The 25,078-nt window shown below is 39.0% G+C and overlaps 1 protein-coding gene across 6 annotated transcripts in view; it reads right to left on the bottom strand.

Moving 5' to 3' along the window:
- Nucleotides 1-25,078, bottom strand: part of CadN (neural cadherin) — a 1,307,274-nt gene that overhangs the window by 74,515 nt on the left and 1,207,681 nt on the right. For all 6 annotated transcript variants that reach the window (XM_090383767.1, XM_090383766.1, XM_090383769.1 and 3 more), the window contains one exon: nt 4,269-4,546. In XM_090383767.1, coding sequence (XP_090239893.1) covers nt 4,269-4,546 — 278 coding nt within the window. The remainder of the gene's footprint in view (nt 1-4,268; nt 4,547-25,078) is intronic.

Raw genomic sequence — 25,078 nt, 5'->3', positions numbered from 1 at the left:
GGAAAATCTTAATCAGTTATGCACAGTTAGTAAGGATTTTGGACTAAAGATGAATATGGCTAAACAAAAGTAATGATGAACAAGTATGCCACAGAAAGGGACATAATGATTGAAGGAGCAGTAATTGAAATGGTAGAATCATATACTTATCTGGGACAAGTTATTAGCTATAATAATGATAAATGGCTGGAAGTAAAGAATTTTGGATGGATAGCATTCAGGAAATACAGTCACATACTGAAGAGCAATATCCCAGTTTGTCTGAAATGAAAAATAATGAACCAGTGTATACTCCCCACCATGACTTATGGAAGTGAAACTTGGGCACTCACCAAAATAATGGAAGAGAAGCTGAGAACTACACAGTGAAGAATGGAACAAATTATATTGGGAATCAGACTGTTAGATAAGAAGAGAAACACATGGATTAGGCAGCAAACTCAAGTAAAGGGCATTCTTATCAAAACTAAAGAACTAAAATGGTCTTGGGCAGGACACCATAGCTCGAAGACATGGTGACAGGTGGACTAAGAATTTGGTATATTTTTGCATATTGGACAAATAAAATATTGATGTCATATAACAAATCAACTGCACATTTGGAATTAGCACCTATAAATTTCCAAGTTCATATATTCCAGGCTTAGACCTAAAATGGATGTCAGTATATTAACAGTAGAAGAAAGGGGTTGAATCATTGGTCCACTTCATATCGATGATTAAACCATTCATGATCCTGCTAAGGTTGCTGACCAACAGAATAGGTATTTTTCATCTACAATCACACATAAGCTGTTGTTTGGGTTTTTTTTTTTAGGAGCATTAGCAACTAAGGCCATATTGCTCTGGGATCTCCATAGCCAGGTGGTCTTTCCCTGACCTTTCTGCATCTTCCGTATTTGGTGGTGACGGGCTCGAACCCCGGTCTAATCAAGAAGCGTGTGTTACGCACTGCTGCTCCTTCCCACCTGGCTACGGAGGCACCTCACACATAAGCAGTTGTATAGGGAGGCAAATGCCAGAAGTTCATCAAAATCTAACAGGGAGCTAAATGATTTTGTGATAACTGAGAGGAAAGTGGGAGAGGAACTGTTGAAGCTCAACATAAAAAAGGTGTGGAGTGGATGGGATCTATCCAATTGTATTAAGGGAGGCAGCAAAGGAGGTAAGCAAACCCTTAGCCACAATTATGACAGCATCTTTGGATTAAGGAGAAGTCACTATGGACTGGATATATGCAAACGTATCTCCAATTCACAAAGGGAATCAAAAAGTGACATGAGTAATTACAGACCTGTCAGCTTAACTTCTGTTCCAGGGAAAAATAATGGAGTCTCTGGTTAGTATTAATACTAGTATTAGCAATGGCCACATGGTGCAAGGAAACCAATGACTTATGTAGCACTAGCCAAAAAAAAAAAAAAAAGAAAGAGAGTAAAATAATAATAATAAAAAAAAATTAAATAAAATAGATAATTAATAAATAATAAAAGAAAAGGAAATAGACAACTTATGCAATTCCCTCCTCCCATAGGTAACTATCCAGCTGGCCTTTGAATTTCCTTAAACTGTTAGCTTCTACCACCCATGTAGGTAACTATTAAAAATTTATAACTTGCTGGTTAAAAAACTTTCTGCAATCCAGTCTAAGCATTTACCCCATAACTTGAATTTATATCCCTAGTTCTAGAATCAATAAAAATTGTGGAAATTTCATCCTCATTCATTTACTTATGCCTCTCAGAGCCTTAAACACCTCAATCAATTCACCTCTAAGGTGCCTAGTTTCCAAGCTCTGCAATCCACATATTTGAAGTCTTTCCTTATATGGATGCCCTTTTGCCAATCTCACCAGTCAAGTTACATGCAGGACCATCTAGACATGAATGCAATTATACTGTAGTCACAGCATGGATTTGATAAGGGGCAATCTTTTCTGATCAATCAAAATGGATATTATGATGTACTAAAAAAGGAACTGGATGCAAAAAATAATTTTGATAATGCTGCACATAATAGACTGCTGCACAAATTAAGGATAAAGTACTGCTAAGAATAAAGGGATGGTTAAGTTGGAGAAGGTAGACAGTGGTTATTAATGGACATTACTGTTCGTGGACTAATGTTATTAGTGAGGTCTTTTCTGATCAATCAAAATGGATATTATGTTGTACTAACAAAGGAACTGGATGCAAAAAATAATTTTGATATATTATATAGATGGATTTCAGGAAAGCTTTTGATAATGTTGCACATAATACTGCTGTACAAATCGGAGCAGTGTGGCATTAAGGAATTAAGGACAAGGTACTGCTAAGGATAAAGAGATGGTTAAGTGGGAGAAGGTAGACAATGGTTATTAATTAAAACATTACTCTTTGTGGACTAATGTTATCAGTGAGAGCCCTGGGTTCAGTGATCGGCTCATTGCTGTTTTCTATATTTATTAATGATACTTATGAAGATACATCAGACTTGATGTCTATGTTTGTAGATGATATAAAGGTTGGCAGGGTGGCTAATGACAAGAATCAGTAGGATACTGCAACAAGATCTAAAAAAATTAGCCAGATGGGGTGAGAAAATGGCAGTTGAAGTTTAACACACTGACAAATGCAAGGTACTGCATATGAGTAGCAGTAGTCCCAGATTAATATACCTACTGTTTGGTACTACACTGAAGGTAGTAGAAAATGAAAAAGACTTGGGGGGGGGGGGGGAATTGTGCAGTCTGCTATGAAGTTCTCTGAGCAATGCAGACAAGCTGCCAGGACAGCTCATAGGGTTTTGTCTATGATATACAGGAACTTCGCCAGCAAGGATAAGAAAGTGATTATCCCTATTGTATAAGGAAATGGTTAGGCCCCATCATGAGTACTGCACACAGGTCTGGAGGCCTCATTTTAGGAAGGATGTAGATCTGCTGGAACAGGTGCAAAGAAGGGTAATGAGGTTGGTGAGGGGAGCGAAAGGATGGCCTTACCAAAACAGGCTTCGGTTCTGCAAACTGCAGATCTGGAGAATAGGCAGTGATATGATTGAAATGTTTAAAGCATTGAAAGGATTGAGCAAGCTGATAGCATTCTTCCTCTTGCTCTACATGAGGGAACATAAATTCAAATTGAGGAAGGATGGTTGCAGGATAGATGTACAGAGGTTTGCTTTCTGCCAGCAGGCTGAAAATTCAAAGAACTAGATAAATTATTGGAGAGGATGGACAGTTGATGTGGGAGGGTTTTTTTTTTTTTTTTTTGGCTGATGATATATAAGCTTGCTTTCTTGCATCATATGCTGTTGTTACTATTGCTGTTACTTCCTGTTTGCATTAAAAATGTATAAATTTTTTTTTAAAATTAAATACCAATGTAATCATTAATGCAAGCCAAACTGATGATCATATGTGACACCTATTAAAATTCCCACATATGATTATATTAGATAATTTAATATTTAAATATAAGTTTCTTTGGTTAACATGATACAATAGTATGCCTGCTAGTGGACTAAATATGGTTGTGTTTCTTTATAAATTTCAATATTATGCAAGTGATTTTGTTGTTTTCATTTATGTATCAATGAAATGTGCTTAAAGTATTAACACTGGAATTTACTGTTTTGTGTTTTAGTGATTCTCAGTTAGTTTTGCAGTGACATAGTTTGCTGTGTACATTCTAGCAGATACCACACTGAATTTTTAGATACTTCTCTTTCCCCCACAAGAAGAATTGAGTAGATTATGCTAAAACAGATTAAACAGCCTGGGGCTACAGGCTGCTTTTGTACACATATGCCAAATATCTGGACAAGCACATTGTGGTCACCTCATGAGAATTCCTTGGTATCATATGCACATTTAGAATGAACTAATTTATTAATATACCAACAAAAGCCAAAACGTTCTTAAGAAGTTTACAAATTTGCTTCGACTTCTTAATGACAACATCTCTAAAATATTCAATCATACCATTTGTAATTCCCCCTTTCATGATGTCACAGAGTTAATTGCACACATAAGATTTTATACAGAGAAATAAAACTTTTCATGGATGACCATAACTAACAATCTGACAGAATAGTTTGGAACAAAAACTTACCACTAATTTCTTGCATCACCCACTCCTTTTATAATCAGGTGATGCAGGAAACTAGTGACTGGGAACATATTAAAAAACCAAAATGATATGAAATTAAATATCACAAGTGGTGAATTTTAGTTTTGTTTAGTTTTATTTACCAGCCCTGAAAGAAAAAAAGAACAGCCGACTTACCTAACCCCACTTGATGATTCAAAGCACCTTCCTCCATTATGACAAGGCAAAGGTCTTCTGCGGCATGTTTCAATTTCTGAAAAGTCCCTAGCACCACATGTGCATTTAGGTTGAACCCATGTATTAACGCCAACAAAAGACGTCCTGTTGGCATTAACCACAATAGGCTGTCTATCTACCATAAGGACATTTGTACAGCTTGTTTCACAATTAATATTCTCAAAGAGACATTCATCTATGCCTACCATAGTAATATTAATCTCAACCTCTTGTTCAATCTGAAACAAAAAAAAAAAAAAAAAAAATTCTTTACTTTTTATAATTTTTGTTTGTGACTTTCGAATTATTTTTTGTACGATATTCCAAAAATAATTTGAAAGTACTAAATTAAGCATATGTTCAACTGCATACATTAAATCAGGATAGCTTTCCCTATTTGTAATACCATCTATAGCTTATCATGCAGATTTACAATGACTACACAAAAATAAATTTTAACACAGCCATTCTGTAAAGCAACGATTTTCAACCGGAGTGTGCCACGAAGGGTCGGGAGATGTGCCATGGAGTTCAGAGACGGTAGAAAAGAAGCAGAAAAAAAATTGTCGAGGTAAATTTTAGAAGTACTATATATTTTTCATGAAAGGCCAATAAGAATGAAAACAATAACAGTTTAATGAAAAAAAATTATAGTAAAATTCCAAGAAATTACATCCCTGTTGTTCCAGATCCTAAAATAACTCTGCAATGTACTTTTACCACCCCACCTTTCACCATCGTCAAGCCACCAGTGTCAGTCTTCAGTTGTTCGCATCAGGTGTGTTATTCCGTGTGAGTTGGCACTAATGCATTTTTGTTTATTTCTATTTTGTTTTAATGATTTAGTTGATTTTTATTTTTAGTTTTTTTAGGACTTATTAGACATGGACAGATTTCTAATTAAAAACATAAGTTAGATGTATAGTGTGTTTGTATCTAGCAGCACCAGGGGTTCCCCCCATCTCCACGTAATATACATTGTCACATGAAACAGTACACTGTTGAGGCCAGAGATTTAAAAGTGTGTGGCCTTTGAGAGGTGTAGTGTTGTATACCATTGTTCATCTGGCCATTTAGCCGATGGGCCCCCTAATGGAACCCACCATTGCCCACACTAAGCCCCGTGAAGGCAAACCAGGTACACAGTAGCTCTATATTTTACTCTGGCAGGACCTGCCACCTAGTTTCCTGAGATATCAGTGGCTAGGGACTAAAAAAAATAATAATAAAATAAAATAAAAAAAAAAAAAAATCATGGGTAAACACTAGAATTAAAAAAAAAAAATTTTTTTGAGAATGTGATTTAATTTGGATGTAGTTAGATTTTTCAGTGTGGGGCATACGGGTAGAGTAGGGGAAGCTGAAGACTGGGGGAGTGAAAGGCAGAAGTATGGGGACGATAGAGAAGGCAACCCCAGGTGGTCAGTGAGGCAGGTCCATGCCTCACCAGGCAAAGAGATGGGTCAGCAGGGAAGGAAGGAAACAGAGCATCTGTCTTTTCCGCATCCTGCCAGGGGATAGGAAATTAAAGATGAATAGGGTTAGGTACCCCATTCAGATCACCATATAGCATTTGGCAGCAGAGCGGCTGTTGGTCCTAGTCCATTCCCAACAGAGATCGGACCAGAATGGGATTGTTCATTGGATGGTTCCCATCCGTTTTGCAATCTTTACAATCAAAAGGACCCGGTTTGCTTGTCAGTGTTTGTGGGGTCTTTCTTGGGTCATTTCCCATCCATGTGGTATTTGCATCACTGTCATTTATAGAGTAATTTCTCATTGATTTGACTTTAGATCCACTTCAAGGTTTTGTGCCTTGATCATCGGAGGCCATTGGGTTCCAGGTATCTTCTGTGGGACGATGTCCTTCAAGGTTTGTTCATTTCCTTATTGTGTCAGTGATTGGTTGCAGTTCACTGGGATAAAAATCCTCTGTCTCGTGAACAGGGCTAGTGCATAGTTGGAGAAAGCCTGATATTCCTCCCTGGTGTCCAAGATGTGGTGCTCCTGGCCATATGGTAGATACTGTATTTTGGTGATGAACGCACTGCGGAGGACATCATAGAGCTGGCAATCATGAATGAGATGCTGCCAGCTCTCCAGCCCCCTGCAGGTGCAGATCGGATCTTCCTGTATTCCGAGTAGGGATAGCTTTGCATTCAAAGCTCCATGTCCTGTCAGAAGGTATGTTACTTGTAGGCCTGGGGATTTTGGAAAAACCCGGCCAGTGTTGGGCAGAAACTTTCTGGTGATTTTGCCTTTTTGCGAGGTGGCCCATCTATCCTGCCACACCTGCAGCAGGCGAGCATGCAGCTTTTTCTTCTCCATAGTCTTGCTATTGGTGATGATCCCAAACATGTCTGTGGGATGCACTTATCCAGGTGGTGTGTGAGGCCCCATTGAATGATCTCTAAGTCCAGTGGAAGGATGCCAACAAGGACTTCCAGGGCATGTGTGCTCACTGTGCTGCAAGCTCGAGTAATGGTCAGAAGGATTGATTGGTGAATCGAGTGAATGATTCATTTATTAACAACAGTTGTGGCTTTGTGATACCACATGCCAGATGCATATGTTGGGGTGAAGATGGTTTTATAGAAAAGACGTAGCACCCATTTGTCTAGGCCCCAGTCTCTGCGAGTGAATCTGGCAACCAATGCGGTGTACTGTCTGACTTTTGTGCGCAAGTATTTCAGGCGGTCCTGAAATGATAGGTTCGGATCTAGGATCACGCCTAGGTACTTTAGCTGCTTTGAGAATTTGATTGTTTTCTGGTCAATCTTGATTTGTGGAGGCCACCTGAGGTTGAGGCACCCCTTGAGCAAGATGGAGTTCGTCTTTGCAGGGGATATTCTAAATTTATTTTGCTTTTCCCATTCCTGAAGGGTGGCCAGAGCCTGGTTTGCCAAGGTCTCCAGTTGTGCTCTTCAGTCTGCTGACACTGTTAGTATGAGGTCGTCATACTAACAGTCATACATAAAAGCCTGTGATTTTACCTCATCAAGGTCTACAGCTAGGAAGGAGTCTATTACTACATTCCACAGTAGTGGTTCAAGGATCGAACCCTGTGGACAGCTGCAAAATGTATTCTTGGAGAGAGTCCCATAGGGAGCAACAATCCTGATGGATCTGTTTGTGAGGTAGCTCTTGATGACGCTGTAGAGGTTGCCTGAGATCCCAGCAACCTGAAACCTCACCAAGATGCTCAGCCACCAAAGTGAGTTGGACAATCCCAGCAAAGTCCACGGAAATCACAAGGAAATACTTCTTGGTGAATCTTCTTACTTGTTCTTGTAGGTGCATTAAGGCATCCAAGGCTGGGCAACCCCACCTGAAGCCAAATTGGTTGGGTGAGGCCAGGCCGGCCCCGTCATAATATTGCTGTATTTGTCCATAGAGGAGGCGTTCAAGTAGTTTACTTGCAATTGTGAGGAGTGCAATCAGTCTGTATGAGTCAGGGAGGTGTGATGATTTGGTAGGATTTTTTAGAATTAGTTTGACATTTGCTTTCTTCCATGAGATCAGGAAGGTGCCAGAGTGAAGACAGAGGTTGAAAACGTTGAGCAACAGGTTTGGGGAGCACTGTCTTTTTGATGATTTCGGGCTCCAAAAGGTCCAGTCCAGGGAATTTATTTTCCCTGATGAGGGTGGCAGCACTGTCCAGCTCCTCCACAGTGAAGTGAGATTCTGTCATTGCTGTTTGATAGCTTTCATTTTCTAAGCAGACTTGGATCTGCTCTGTTGTCACCAGTTGTATAGTTGGGTGGAAGACTGTGCCCAGGATATTGGAAATGGTCTGCTCCCAGATTGTGGACATGCCTCTTTGGGGCAATATGGTGGCGGTAATGACATCTCCTCGGGGGAGTTTATTCGTGGTAAATTTGTGGACGATTCCCGAGGGGTTGTCATTTCCAGTAGTGGAAACCAGGTGCTCCCAAGATTGCTGTTTACAGCTTCTGATTTTGGCTGTATAAATGCTGTTTGCTTCTTTGTAACATTGTCGGAGTACTTCGACTTCCGCCGCTGGCCAGGAGCATCTGGTCTGCTGAAAGGCTTTCTGGTTTGTGCTTCTTTCCGGAGTCGCTGCAGTTCCAGGTTCCACCAGGGCACAGCCCCAGGGGTTGGATTTTTCTTTTTAATAGCGATGTCGCTTGTGTGCGTTATGATCTCTGTTATCTTTCTTTGGAGGTGATCTGGATCTTCGAGGTGCTCAAGTTCCTCTGTCTCTATTGTATGCTGGTTTTTAAGGTAGTTTGGAAGAGTTTCCAATTTTCTTTGGAATGTAAGTTAGATGATGACAATGAATAAAGTGTAGCTAGCACTATTTCTGGTAGAATAACACATAGTGCAGTTAGTATTAGTTCTAAAACTGTTGTGCGCCAGTATAATGAAGACTATTTGTCTTTCGGATTCTTTTCAACTAGAGAAGAGCAGCCACGTCTTAAGTGTGTTGTTTGTGGTGAGAAACTGGCAAACCAAGCTATGGTTCCAAGTAAGCTGAAAAGACACCTTCACAAAAAGCAGTCACATTTATATGAGAAACGAATTGAATATTTTAAAAGGCTTATAGCTGATCAAACATGCCAGGCTGAACAGTGCACTAAAATCACAACTATTTCTGACAAAGCTCAAGAAGCAAGCTATGCCATTGCCGAAATCGTGGCAAAAAAGATGAAATCACATACAATTTCTGAGTCAGTAATTTTACCAGCATGCTGTAAAATTGTAAATATTATGTTTGGTGAGGAATATGAAAAAGAGATTTTGAAAATCCCTATGTCTGATAACACTACTGGTTGGCGTATACAAGACATGTCTCAAGACGTTGAGTCACAAGCGATAGCTAACATTAAAGAAGCCGATTTTTTTGCCATACAGTTGAATGAGTCAACTGACATCACTGGAAAAGCTCAACTAACTGCTAGCATTCAGCAGATTTGTTTGTAATGGAGACATCATTGAACAATTTTTATTTTGCAAACCACTTCCAAAAACAACAAAAGGCTGAGAATCCTTGATGTTGTACATAGTTATTTCAGTTCTCACGATTTGTCATGAAAATCATGCATCAGCATCTGCACCGATGGTGCTCCCTCAATGTCGGGAAGCCTGAAAGGATTCGTCACACTGGCCAAGCAAAAGAACCCTGGCATTGTTTTTACACACTGTTTCCTTCACAGAGAGGACCTCATTTCAAAATCAGTAGTACCTGAGCTCCAAAAAGTACTGGATGAGATGGTCTACATCAAGAGTAGACCATTAAAATCGAGGTTGTTTTCAGCACTATGTTCTTCCATGGAAGCTGCACACAGAAGTGAGGTGGCTATCTCGAGGGCGGGTACTTTCAAGGTTCTATAAACTGAGGGAAGAGCTTATAATTTTTTTTATGTCTGAGCTAACTGACCTGCTTAGTGATGAGACCTGGTGCAATGAAGTTGCTTTCCTAGCTGACATTTCCCAAGCCTTGAACACTCTTAACAAGAGTATGCAGGGAAAGAATGAAAATGAAAATATTCTTACTTGTACTCCATATTTCAAGCTATTCCTAACTGGTCACCTGGGCCGCAGCCCATCTACCAATATTTCATAACTGTTTATTTGTTACAATTCTTAGGTCGATCAACCTTAACAAAAACAACAATTACAAAGTCTAACTTGACTTATGGCAACAATTAAGAGAGCACAACCTTTAGCCTCGCGGGGGAGACGGCATCTCCGCCCCCCTCACGAGTTTCCGTCCCCACCGCGAGGAGGTAGGTTGCCCTATCTAGCAAAAACATTGTCTGACACCTCTCAGACTAAATAATAAAACAAAATTTCATTCAATACAATTGATCTTACTAATTTACTCACAATCATTGCAAACACACACCTGTCCGGTTCCTGCAGACCCCAACACTGACGCCACTGTGACTGACGACCCCAGTCACTGCTGGGAGAAGTCTTTTCCAATTACTGGGAGAGGAGAAGCCCCCCGCATGACACCGCTAATCCTATTCTGTACGTCTCTTTAGGGTATCAACCGCTTTTAAGTATTCTGGACATATTCGGTTATTAGCTTCATGCTCAGAAGGCATCCTCCTCCTCCAACAATTTACACACTTTGGAGCTTCAGCTCTCTGCGTACAAGACTTGAATGTATGTCCACTCCCAGCACAGTGACTGCAGAACTCGCCTGCGTCACAGTGCCGGGCCACATGGCCATACGCCATACATTTGTAACATTGTGTTGGAGTCCACAATTCCCGGACACGGTGCGAACTCCAATTTAAAAATACTCTAGAACATTTCAACAAGTATCTTCGTATACGTGGGGAGACCTCCACCACTACGTTATATCCTGAGGAATTCCTTGCTTTATTCTTTGCTAGTATTTTTATTTCAGAGAGCACCTGATCCTTATTGTCAAATCCATCTACCAAATTCCTTTCCCATAGTTCGTTATTAAAGGACTCACGATCTACATCCGAACTAACGTCAAAAATAACCAATCTGGGAAGTCGGCGAAGGGGCCTTTCTACCTCCATTCCGAACTTCTGCACTTCAGTGCATTCTTCAATTTTCTTAACGTCCAGCTCAGATGCAGTTTCAATCATGACCCTCTTGTTTCGTATGGGACGGACTGACACCACCTTGACATTAGTTAGAACCGGTGCAACTCGTGCCATTAACTCGGTCTTTACTTGGTCACTGGTGTTATATCTCTCCGCATTAGCCTTCACTATAACTGATTTATTCTTGGATCTAATCTCACTTGCACTCGCCACCTCAACATATGATCTTGGTTCAGGAACTTGTTCTGCTTTACCTTTTTCCATTAAAGTATTCAACTTGGTTTCTAAACTCGCACTAACCGCCTCTGCATATGATCTTAATTCAGGGACTTGTCCTGCTTTCCTTTTTTGTTCCTTTAAAGTATTCAGCTTCGTCTCTAACCGTACATTCCGTATAGTCAAAGACTCCACATACAGTACCATCTTGTCCCAATATCCCATTACTACATTCAAGTCATGTGCACTTGGCTTATTCAAAGCTGACACAAAAAGCCGTAACTTGGTTCTGTAAGACTCTAATTCCTGCAAGGTAAAAGGTTCTAGGTTACACTGTATCTGTTTCGAAATCTTCTTCGTAACTGTACGTGTCTTTTCCTGTGAACTTTTCCCCTCCGGAATCCTCTTCTTTTCAGACGGTCGACTCATGACCTCTTCTGATTCATCTTCACTCGAAGATTCAGAGCTTACCTCCAAAGACTCTATCGAAGATTCTTTTCCTGACTCCTCCACCGGAGGAACAGGGATCTTCCTTCTCGTTTTTGGCATATATCACAATAATTTAGATCTCGCGAAATTACAAAAAGAACCAACCAAAATAGGCTCAATCTGCCAGCTGAGGAATCACCTCAGCTGCCCAGCCCAGACCACTAGGAGGAAGAGCCTCTTCAAAATAATTTATTGCACAGGGATCAAACAAACAGCCGCACTATCAATTGACAAATCAAGTCGCAATGATAAAGTTCTGACCGACTATTCAATAAATCATTTGGCACCTGGGCCTTCTTACTTGTACTGACAAAATTAACTCTTTTAAAGGAAAAATTAACATTGGCGAAGCCAGAATCAAAAAAAAAAAGAGAACAAAGTTGAAATGTTTGAGCTGACAAAAAGTTGCAGACTGGACAAAAATCTTGTCAATTTAATTCTACAAAGTTTTTCGCTGTTGAGTAAAAATGTTGAAAAGTATTTCTCGTCACTTGATGTACCTTCCTTGGACTGGGTAAGAGATCCGTTTGTGTTAATCCTGCTGATTCCTGTTGGAATCAGCAGGATTAACTGTTGCAGAAGAAGAAGAAGAAGATGAACTGATGGAAATAAGAAATGACAGAGGACTGAAACTAAACCACTCATCGACAGATTTGCCTTCATTCTGGTTTTCTCTCCGACAGGAATACCCCATTATCATAAAGAATGGCAAAAGCACTCCTTCCTTTCTCCACATTGTATCTGTGTAAGGCTGGCTTTTCTGCTATGAACAAGACAAAGAGCAAGACCAGGTCGTGGCTTCAAACATTAGAGGAGGACTTGAGGGTATGCTTATCAACCATCCGACCTCAGACAAGAGACATCACCAAGTTGATATTTTTATATAAATGATATTTTATTCATTTTAATGATTTTTTTTATATAAATAGCATCTTTTTCAATATCTTATTTCAATAATTGGAATAATAACAAATATGAACATAAATTTTAAAAATCCAGATCAATATTATTTTAAAAAATAACACAATGATTAGAATTTTAGCTATTGAACTTTTAAACACAACCTTAATATGCATTTTTTTTTAAAATGATAAAATCTCTCCTCAAAAAACTGATGGTGTGCCTTGACAATTTTAGCACCTTGCTCAGTGCGCCGCGAGTTGAAAAAAGGTTGAAAATCGCTGCTGTAAAGACTAAAATGGGGTTTAGGGCTGAAAGCCTCAGACTACAGGAAATTTACTAGATGAAGAAGTTAGTGCAAAGCATCATTTTAGTAAATTACTGAAGTAGGTGAAATAGCATAATTTTTGTTAAATCTTATATTGAGAATGCCTTCACAATGAGTTGCTGTGATATTGCACTATCTCACATAAGCAACGCTTCACCAGTAGAGAACGCTAATGTTACTTATTCTCAGCAAATACCACCACCCCAGACAGCACCATTTTGAAGCTTGTTGGCCTGTCATCGGTGAGCAGGTAGGTACCGCACTGATACAATGAGTGACAACCCAGTTAAGAAGTATAACTTCACAATATGAGAGATACCAGATGGTATGTGGTATTAAAGACTAAAAGGGGGGCTTAGAGCTGAAAGCTTCATACTATTGCACACCGTCTGGCATCTCTCATATTGTGGAGCTATACTTTGTAATTAGGTTGTCACTCATTGCATCACCAGGGTATCTACCTGTGATGCAATGAGTGAATCAAAAAATGCCCACCTAGGCTTCTCTACTGGCAAAGCATTACTCATTTGAGGTAGTGCAATATCACAGCAACTCGTTGTGAAGGCATTCACAATATGAGATATAACAAAAACTATGCTATTTCATCCACAGCTATTCTGTTAAAATTAGCTTAATGGTTAAATAACAGTTATGTAATGGTATAATTTCATTACATTTCAGTCAAGTTCAATCATCAAATAACATTACAGTTAATGATGCTATAGTTAAAAATTTAGAACAGATATCTTTTAGTATCAAAAAAAGGTGATATTGTTGTACACATTGGTAATATTTAATTCAGATCTCCTATTCTTATCTGAAGAATAGGAGATCAACAGATAGCACATTAATAAACAGATCTGAAATCTGTTGAACGTGATGGACAGCCAGCAAAAGGGACAAAGGCAGGTTGATCATAGAAGAGGGAATGGAAGAGAAGATAGGGGAACAGGAAAAAGTGTTCCAATTATAGAGGCATCACATTGACATCACATGTGAGCAAGCTGTATGAGAGAGTGTTAGAGTGAAAGATAAGAGGAACAATTGAAAATAGGATGGCCGAGGAACAGAATGGCTTTAGGCCTGGCAGATTGACGGTGGATCTAATTTTCTGCATCAGGCAACTGATGGAAAAGTGTTATGAACACAATAAAGAATTATGGATGGCATTTTTTGATATAAAGAAAGTGTTTGATGCTGTAAAGAGAGAGAAAGTGTGGGAGGTTTCAGAAACTTGGGGATTAAGGAACGTCTTGTGGAGAGAATTGAGAATATGGGCACCAATATAGTGAGCAAAGTAATAATAGTGATGGGGTTGATGGAGAGCTTCGAAATAACATCAGGTTTGAGGCAAGGAGGCGTCCTGCCACTACTATTCATAGCTGTCATGAATGATGTGCAATGTAGAGTGGTGGAACAACTTGGACAGGACCAGATGAAAGTCATGCTCTTCACAGATGACATCTGCATATGCAGGGAACAAGTGCAACAGCAAGTTGATATATCGGCTAGAATGGCCAATGAATTTGGACTGGTTTTCAGTCAGGAGAAGAGTGAAGTAATGGTTCTAAAGAGGAGTGGCGAGCTTGACGGATACATTACAATGGAAGGAAAGAACTAAAAATGGTTAACAACTTCAAGTATCCAGGCAGCACCATTACAAAGACTGGAGTGACAGACGAAGAAAAAAGTAGAAGGATACAAGCGGGCAGGAATTTCTTTAGGCAGACGAGATCTGATCTGGAACAGGAACATACCACAAGTGACTTTAAAATATACCGTAAACCTACTAATACAGGGAAATTTTTGCATTATTCGAGCTACCACCCTTTTACGTATAAAAGGAGTATCATTTTAAACCAATTTTATAATGCATACAGATATAGTTCTACACAAGAAACCCTCAATGACAAACTCAGGGAACTTACAACAAGATTTTTAAACAGGGGATATACACTAGGTATAATTAGGAACATTCAGTGACAGGCGAAACAAAAATCCGAATCGTTTCCGCTTAGTAAGAACACTACACATAAATATTTTATTAAAGTTCCTTATGTACAACAATGGTATGAACAGTAGAGTATTTAAGGGCAAAGGCCTCATGCTACGAGGTAGAATGACTAATATGTAGGTTAGTGCAAATGCATCATTTTAACATAGCTATCTACCAAAGTAGTTAAATTAATTAATTAAATTGGCATCATTTTGGTTTAATGATAAATGTTTAACATTTATCGTTAAACGTATAATTAATTTAACTACTTTGGTAGATAGCTTTGTTAAAATGATGCATTTGCACTAACCTACATATTAACCAAAACGATGCCGATTTAATTAATTAATTTAACTACTTTGGTAGATAGCTATGTTAAAATGATGCATTTTCACTAACCTACATATTGGTATGAACAGTTTATTAACATTTTTAAAAATAGTTGCACAACTGACAAGTAAACTGCAGACAATATTGAGGGCGAGGAAACCAACCTCAGTTTCTAACATGGAGCGAACCAATATAGTCTATAATATTGCTTGTGTATATTAGACTTTTATTTAAGTTCTACCCAAAATTATCTTTTGATGCGTTTACAACAACACCAGGCATCTGTGAGGGCGAAAAGGATGGGTGCATCTGAACTTTCCTTTCACGCCATCCAGGAGAACCAATGTTTTTCTTTTTAACAAGGCTAAAGTAATCAACACACAGAATGAATATATAAAACTGTTAATAGCTGAAACACTTGAAATGAAACTAAACTGTAATTCTATAAATGTGAGAGACCATACACTATTTCGCACTCATTGGCCTTTACGTGCATGTGTGAACAGCGCGATTGACATTGGTTAATGAAAATAATCTTGTCGCGGTGCACTAATTTTAAAGTATAAGATAGTGGATATTGTTTAACTCGTCACTTTAGTTCTTGTGAGCACAGTTCATAACCGAAATACCTGGTCACATATTAAAAAGTCTAGTCTAATATATTTTAATTCGGTTTTTAATATAGTTTGACAATTGTCTTCTGTTTCTAGTCTATCATTGCTGAAGGGTTTAGTTTGGGGTAGATTGATGTGCATCGGCTATGCTTTGCATTTTCTTAGTAGCAGTAAGTAGACAATGGGAATTGAAGACAAGATTAGTTTTATAAAAACTGCATAATTTAACAATCCTCTAATAAGGAGATTTTCACATTTTAAACTTAGATCTTTTATATTATATTAACCAGATCAGTTTGATGTGAGTGTCGGGTGAAGAAATTTCCTAAAATAAAGGTATGATAATCTATCTTATATTTAAACAAGATCACTTAAAGTAGGAAGAATTGGGCTTCATCACTGTTACATTTTGAAATCTAAGAATATAACAAACAAATATCAATATTTTAGAACTAAAAGCAAGGAAGGATTTCAAGTAGCTTTGCCGAAATTTTTTTGGTCAACACACAAAGATGGAGTTCATAAACTGCTTGATGTAAATAAATGAGATAGGTATGTCACTGAAACTTCATTTCTTGCATTCACATTTAGACATCTTTCCCAAAAACTTTGGCAGAGTGAGCAACGAGAACAATTCCATCAGACTACCTAGTAGTCTGATTTTAAACTACCTAGAAACCTTCCGTCTGATCAACGATCGCCAGTATGGATTCCATCAGTGTCGATCCACTGGTGATATTCTGGCTTATGTTACCCATTTATGGACTAATTCAATGGAAAGGTTCGGTGAAACACAAGTAGTTGCTCTTGACATCTCGATCATGTTTGGCATAAAGGTCTTCTAAACAAGCTTCCATCTTATGGTTTGCCAACTGTTTTTAGTAATTGGTTATCCAGTTTTCTCTCAAATCGCTCACTGAGGGTGTTGGTAGATGGCTCTCTGTCTTCTAACTTCTCCACTAATGCTGGTGTCCCCCCAAGGTTCAGTTCTTTCTCCCACTCTTTTCCTCTTGTATATTAATGACCTTCTTCCATTGACTGGAAATCCTATCCATAGTTTTGCCGATGATAGCACATTGCATTCCATTTTGAGAAACCTTGTCTTGCTCAATCAGCTTCAACTTTTCGAAAATCTGCTACTAATTCCTTAAATGCCGATCTTCAGGTAATTTTCCAGTGGGGCAAAGACAACTTAGTTGATTTCAACCCTGCTAAAACTCAGTCATGTCTTATATCTCGCAAAAGGATTCTTCTGCTCCTATGCTTATCTTTAGTGACACTCCGATTTCTAGGCAAAATGATATATCTCTTTTGGGGATTACCCTGACTTCTAATCTCTCTTGGCACAAGCACATTACAAATATTGCTTCTTCTGCATCTAAAAAACTTGGTTTTCTCTTTCACTCTCGGCGTTACTTTTCTTCTAAACAGCTGCTCACTCTGTATAAATCGCAAATCCGCCCTGCCATGGAATATTGTTCCCACATCTGGGGTGGTGCCCCCAAAACCTCTCTCAGGCTTCTTGATTCCATTCAGAAGAGGGCAGTTAGGTTAATTAATGATTCATCTCTAACAGAGTCTCTGTAATTGCTGTCTCATAGACATACTGTTTCTGCAGCATGCCTCTTCTACAGATACTTCCATGGGCACTGTTCTTCTGAAATGGCTTCTATAATTCCTGCTCTCTCTTTCAAAACAGTCCAAACACGTGCCGCCACCAGCCAACATCCATTTACTGTCCAACTTCAAACTCATAGAACCAACTTTTCATCTTCCTCGTTTATTCATTCAACTGCCATTTTCTGGAACAACCTTCCTTCATACGTATTTCCTGAGAATTACAGTCTACAGAAGTAGACTGTAATTCTCTTCTTTGTAAATAATCTTCTTTCGTCTTCTCAGCCTCCAACCCAAGAATGAATTATGTTGGCAAACTGCTGCTGAATGATTTGTTTGGAATGTTATACCACTACATTCCAAATAAAGTGTACCAAAGGAAGTCTCTTTTACAGTAGTGTACTGTAATATTTTTACTATGTGTATAAAGTGTATTGATTTAAAACAGCGGTTCCCACACTACTGAGATTTACGGATCCCTTCAAAAATCAAAACAGGTTTTCAGACCCCCTACATATATGCATATGTTTGTGTGTGTGTATATATATGTATGAACACTGGGTTTTCTGAAAAGAAAATTGAGAAGTTTTAGTGGGAAACAACTCAACTTTATTCTTTTTTTTCATAAAGGTATATAATAACTTTATTTATTTTCAATTTGCTATACATAAAACAAATAATTTGAAATATGTATACAATTATATATAATAATTTATCTGTATCAAAAATAAGTAATGTTCTGTAATGAAATTCATTGTAATTCTATTGGTATATTTTTAATAACATATATTACTTGATACCTTCTGAATGTTTCGCAGTCCCTCTGGAACTGGTCTAAGGACCCCCAGTTTGGGAAATGCTGATTTAAACTATAAAAAGTGTTAAAATGGTAACTGTAACCAGTCTCATGTGTTTTTTTAATTAAATTGCATTAACTTGTACTGATAATATCAGCAGTCAGTCATTGTAAAAACTACACGTGCTGGGGAAAAACTAAGAACTTAATTGAAATGAGCACACAAAACTGGTTTATAAAACTGCATTTACATCTTTAATGGAAAAAAAAAAAAGCTTCATTTTGTTGACCAGTGTAATCAGATGATTTGCCATAATTGAAATAATCAATTATGACCTCTTGATTATATCTTCACTATGTGATAGTAGGTAGGATTATACCAAGTTTAGCAGTTGCTTTATGGTTATATCAATGTTAGACCAGCTACCATGAGTGATAAAACATTTCAACCCATGAATATCACACTGCACTTCATGTTCAACTTTAATGTTTGGCTTTATTTTCTCAATAAAACCCAACTTTTTCTGTAGTCAGTAAGAATTTATATTGCCTTCTGAAAGCCACTCTCTGATGTATTATTCTGTATTGTTGCCCATTGCTGCAAATGGCTATTTTTTGGTTTGAGTTTTTGGGTCTGTCATATGGCAAAACCAGTACAAATGCAAAGTTTTACTTAGTCTTTCAAGATACCTGGACAAGTGCTCTGAAACCAGCATTGTCCCAGTCAAAGTAGTACATATGATCACTTTGAAAATGGGACCAGTACAATTTATCAGCTCTATTAGAGAATTTTTGGACATGATATTCTGGATGATCAACAGGGCAAGTGGTTTATCTGTGATTATATGCCTGCTGATATAGTGTTCCTCCTGATATCTCTGAGTTAGTTGAGCAATTGTTGAAATTTAAAAGTTAAATAAATGAAATGAGGTAGTTAATGTATGCAATGCATTATATTTTAGGTGCATTAGCAAATAGTAATAATTTATAAATAGTGATTTAAAACGAAAAAAAAAAACAGTTAACATAAATAATAACTTTTTGTGCAAACCATGAACGTTTCATTTCTGTGTATCTCCCATTATTGCCCATTCACTCTTCTAAATCAGTATATGGCAATAAACATATCCAGTGCTACAGTTGCAATATATGGTATATCGATAGCATACGTGATATGCAAAAAAAAAAAAAAAGAAAAGAAAAAAGAAACAATAATTGCTGCATTTCTATTGGTTTTAATGAAATTTGAGAAAGCTGGATAAATCGTTCAAAATGAGTCAAATATAAAATTTCATGAAAATCCATCCACTGAGAGCAGAGTTATTACAAGGGGATGGAATGACAAAGAAATAATATCTAGATTTCTGTCTGATTTTAATGAAATTTGGGATGGTTCAGTAAATCTAATACTGCCAAGGGGCATGTCTTTGTGTGTGCGCGATGCAAGGAGTGTATCGATATCAGGCAACAACTCGGTGTTCTTGTGGGCCTATATGAGAGCTTGAAGGACAGGGTGGATGCCCTCGAAGAAACTAAATTGAGGGGCCCATCAAGCTCTCAGCTGCCCACATCAATGCCAGAGCTTGCACTTGGACATCGCGTGACACAGAGACAACCCCCAAGGCAGAATGCGCTGGTCCCGAAGGAACTAGTAGTTGTTGGTGACTCTATTGTCAGGGAAACGGGGAACATGCTTTGTAAAAAAGATAGGTGGAACAGGACCAGGGTATGTCTGCCAGGGGCAAAGGTTGATGACGTTGTAGAGCGAATATCATCTTTTAAGGGCACAAAAGGTGATATAGTTGTACACGTTGGCACTAATAATATTAAGAGTAGGAGACCGGCAGAATTAGTTAACAAGTACAGGTCACTGTTGAACAAAAGCCGAGAATTAGGGTTGAATTTGAAAGTGTCTGCAATTCTGCCCAGACACGATAGAAGGGAGTATATGATGAGAGCCTTGTCGATCAATTCGGCCCTGGAAAGATTGTGCAAGGCTCAAGGGGTAGAATTTTTTTCAGCCTGGACTGTACTTGTTAACAGGAGAGATTGCTTCGACAGGGATGGGATACACTTAAATAGAAAGGGTGCAAGAATATTTGCTGATGCTATCGAGGCAGTGTTAGGTGGGTCGGAAAACTGCTAGCTTGGGGGGAGACAAAGACCAATAGATTGACAGTAGCCACTGGCAGAGGTGAAAGAGATTCTTGCACTGCTTCTATTAGAATGAGCAGAAGCCTGAAAAACAAGATGCATGGTATTTCAGAGACTGCTGGGAGCCATTGCGGTACAAGTAAACACATGGGTTGTGTTAGGGTAGCTAAGAATAGAAACAGGTGCAGGTATATTTGCATGTACACCAATGCTAGGAGTTTAGTAAATAAATTTGATGAATTTGAGGTATTGCTCAAAACATCAAAGGCAGATATTGTTGGGATATCAGAGACGTGGCGTCACACAGATATAAGGGATGCAGAACTGCAATTTGGGGAGTACAATGTCTACAGAAAGGATAGACAGTATAGGAAGGGGGGGAGGGGTTATGCTATTAGTTAAGAAACACATAAAAACCAAGGAAGTGAAGCCAGTCGACATCGCTGGACAGTGCAGTGTTGAGTCAGTTTGGTGTGACATAAGCATTGGGAGATCAAAATTGAGAGTAGGAGTGTGCTATAGGCCTAATGACTCTGATGAGTATAATAAGGAACTGTACAGGGAAATAGAGTGGGCCAGTAAATCAGAGAGTCTTATAATGGGAGATTTTAATTTCCCAGATATTGACTGGAATTTGGGGGCTGGTTACTCACACACTAGCTTTTGTGGATTTATTGGATGATTGTTTTCTACATCAGCATGTTCGGGAGGCAACTAGAGGGAGTAATACTCTTGATTTGATTATCAGCAGTGATTCTTCATGCATTAAGAATCTGCAGATAAATGAATCACTAGGTGGCAGTGATCACAGTGTGCTGAAGTGGGATTTACTGAAAGAGATAACTACCATTAGGGGTAAAGGGAAGGGCTATTGCTTCCGTAAAGGCGACTACGATGGACTGAGACAGTATTTAAATTCTATACAGTGGGACCAACTGATGATGTTACCAACAGCAAATTCAAAATGGGAAGCATTCAAAGAACTTATCTTGGAAGCTACTAGGCTTTACATACCAACTAAGAAATATTGTTCAAGGTTTAGGCCAAAATGGATGTCAGATGAACTAATGAGGCATATGGCAGAGAAGAAAAATACATGGGATACTTACAAATTAACACACGACACAGAAGCCTATGATAGATACAAGTTGATATGCAACCAAGTTACAAAGGAGGTTAGGCAGGCGAAGGCAGATTACGAGAAATCCTTGGCAAGGGATGCAAAGAAAAACAGCAAAGAGTTCTTTACTTATGTAAACTCTAGATGGAAGGGGATGAATCAGATTGGTCCACTTGATATTGATGGGTCAACTGTTGATGATCCTGCTCAGGTAGCTAACAAACTAAATGAATATTTTGCATCGACATTCACACATGAGGAGTTATTCAGCAAGGGGAATGCCAGAGGTGTATTCAACTCTAGCAGTAAGCTACAGAATCTTGAAATAACTGGGAGTAAAGTGGAGGAGAAACTGTTGAAGATAAACACAAGAAAGGCACCCGGGGTGGATGGGATCTATCCAGTTATATAAAAGGAGGCAGCAAAGGAAGTAAGCAAACCCTTAGCCATAATTATGAGAGCTTCCTTGGACTCAGGGGAGGTACGCATGGACTGGAGATGTGCAAATGTGACCCCAATTCACAAAGGAGGATCAAAGGCTGACACAAGTAATTATAGACCTGTGAGCTTAACTTCTGTTCCAGGAAAATTAATGGAGGCACTGGTTAAAGAAGCACTGCAGGATCATTTAGACAAGACTTCAGTTATAGCTCAGACACAGCATGGTTTTGTTAAGGGGAAGTCTTGCCTGACCAACTTGATTGGATACTATGATGCAGTCACAAAAGAACTGGATGCAGGGAATAACTTTGATATTATATACTTGGATCTTAGAAAGGCTTTTGATACTGTTGCACATGGAAGACTGCTACACAAATTGGAGCAGTGTTACATTGGAGGCAAATTGCTGCTATGGATAAAGGGGTGGCTGAGGGGGAGAAGACAGAGAGTAGTAATCAATGGACACTGCTCATCGTGGACTAATGTTATTAGTGGAGTCCCTCAGGGCTCAGTGTTGGGTCCATTATTGTTTTCTGTATTTATAAATGATATTGATGATGGTATATCAAGCTTAATGTCCAAGTTTGCAGATGATACAAAGGTTGGCAGGGTTGTCAAGGACACTACTGACACTATGCTGCTGCAACAGGATCTGGAAAGGTTGAGCAGATGGGCTGAGAGGTGGCAAATGAAGTTTAACATTGACAAATGTAAAGTACTACACATGGGAAACAGCAACCCCAGAGCAACGTATCAACTCTGTGGTACTACACTGACAGTGGTAGAGAATGAAAGGGACTTGGGGGTGATTGTGCAGGCAGATATGAAGTTCTCTGAGCAGTGCAGACGGGCTGCAAGAGTAGCTCATCGAGTATTGTCAATGATATACAGGAATTTTTCCAGCAGGGATAAGGAGGTGATTATTCCATTGTATAAGGCAATGGTCAGGCCACACCTAGAGTACTGTATACAGGTCTGGAGGCCTCATTTCAAGAAGGATGTAGAGCTGCTTGAACGAGTACAGAGAAGGGCAACAAGATTAGTGAATGGAACAAAGGGGTGCTCTTACGAAGAAAGGATTAAGTTTTGCAAATTACAGTGTCTGGAGACTAGGCACCAGCGAGGTGATCTGATAGAGGTGTATAAAGCCTTGAATGGTTTGAGCATGCTCAATGCTGATGGGATTCTTCCTCTCTCTCAGAATAATCACCTGAGAGGGCATAAATTCAAATTGAGGAAAGACAGATGTAGGATAGACATGCGGAAATTTGCCTTTAGCCAGCGGGTGGGTTGGTTGGTGGAACAGACTGCCATCCCTTGTGGTGGAGGTTGATAGCCTAAATAAGTTTAAGGCTCAGCTGGACAGGTATTTTGAACGAACAGAGGGGTGAAGTGGAAGTGGGTTTTTTTTTTTTTTTTGGCTGATGCTGCATAAGCTTGCTTTCTTGCATCAAATGCCTCTGCTAATGCTAATGCTAATCTTTCTAAAAGAGCAAAATATAAAATTTTATGAAAATCCAAGTACTAGGAACTAAGTTATTATGTCCGAATGGATGGAAGAATATGGTAAAGATAATAGGACTAGTTTATGCAGATATTTTTTTTTTTTTTGATTTGGTAGTTGTTGGCGCATCGGCTTCTGTGGCCATATTGCACCTCCCAAGGTTTTTGCAGTACTTTGATCCAAGCCCGAGGCGGGAATCGAACCCGCGACCTTTGGGTTGCCGGGCAGGTACTTTACCCACTCGGCTAGCCTGGTCGGCTATGCAGATATGCTAATGTGGCTAATAAACTGGATCACAAATAAATATGACACTAACAGCATGTTGTCAGAATTAATTTTGCCATTGCAATTAAATAAAAATAAAACTTTCTTATAATAATTACTGATCATGCAAAGACAATAATGCTATCTTATGAGGTATTATGATCTAGTATGGTAGTTAGATAAATAGCATTAGCATTAGTAGAGGCATATGATGCAAGAAAGCAAGCTTATTCAGCATCAGCCAAAAAAAAAAAAAAAAACCCTCTCCCATTTCACCCCTCCGTTCGTTCGAAATACCTGTCCAGTTGAGCTTTAAATTTGTTTAGGCTATCAACTTCAACAACAAGTGATGGAAGTCGGTTCCACCAACCAACCACCCGCTGGCCAAAGGCAAATTTCCGCACATCTATCCGACATTTTGAACGAACAGAGGGGTGAAGTGGAAGTGGGTTTTTTTTTTTTTTTTTGGCTGATGCTGCATAAGCTTGCTTTCTTGCATCAAATGCCTCTGCTAATGCTAATGCTAATCTTTCTAAAAGAGCAAAATATAAATAACTTCAAGAAGTTATTTATATTTGAATTTATTTATTGAATTTATACTTGAATTTATGCCCTCTGAGGTGATTATTCTGAGAAAGATGAAGAATCCCATTGGCATTGAGCATGCTCAAACCATTCAAAGCCTTATACACCTCTATCAGATCACCTCGCCGGTGCCTAGTCTCCAGACTCTGTAATTTGCAAAACTTAAGCCTTTCTTCGTAAGAGCAACCCTTTGTTCCATTTACTAATCTTGTTGCCCTTCTCTGTACCCGTTCCAGCAGCTCTACATCCTTCTTGAAATGAGGCCTCCAGACCTGTATACAGTACTCAAGATGTGGCCTAACCATTGCCTTATACAAGGGAATAATCACCTCCTTATCCCTGCTAGAAAAATTCCTGTATATCATTGACAAGACACCATGAGCTACTCTTGCAGCTCGTCTGCACTGCTCAGAGAACTTCATATCTGCCTGCACAATTACCCCCAGGTCCTTTTCATTCTCCACCACTGTCAGTGTAGTACCGCAGAGTTGATACATTGCTCTGGGGTTACTGTTACCCATATGTAGTACTTTACATTTGTCAATGTTAAACTTCATTTGCCACCTCTCAGCCCATCTGTTCAACCTTTCCAGATCCTGTTGCAGCAGCATAGCGTCAGTAGTGTCCTTAACGACCCTGCCAACCTTTGTATCATCTGCAAACTTAGACATTAAACTTGATATCCCATCATCAATATCATTCATAAACACTGAAAACAACAATGGACCCAACACTGAACCTTGAGGAACTCCACTAATAACATTAGTCCACGTTGAGCAGTGTCCATTGATTACCACTCTCTGTCTTCTGCCACTCAACCATCCCCTTATCCATAGCAGCAATTTGCCTCCAATGCCACACTGCTC

Source organism: Mastigoproctus giganteus, chromosome 10, assembly GCF_048544385.1.
Source record: "Mastigoproctus giganteus isolate SK-2022 chromosome 10, ASM4854438v1, whole genome shotgun sequence".
Lineage (NCBI taxonomy): Eukaryota > Metazoa > Arthropoda > Arachnida > Uropygi > Thelyphonidae > Mastigoproctus > Mastigoproctus giganteus.
The sequence above is the reverse complement of the archived record's forward strand: the minus strand, read 5'-3'. Positions and strand labels throughout refer to the sequence as shown.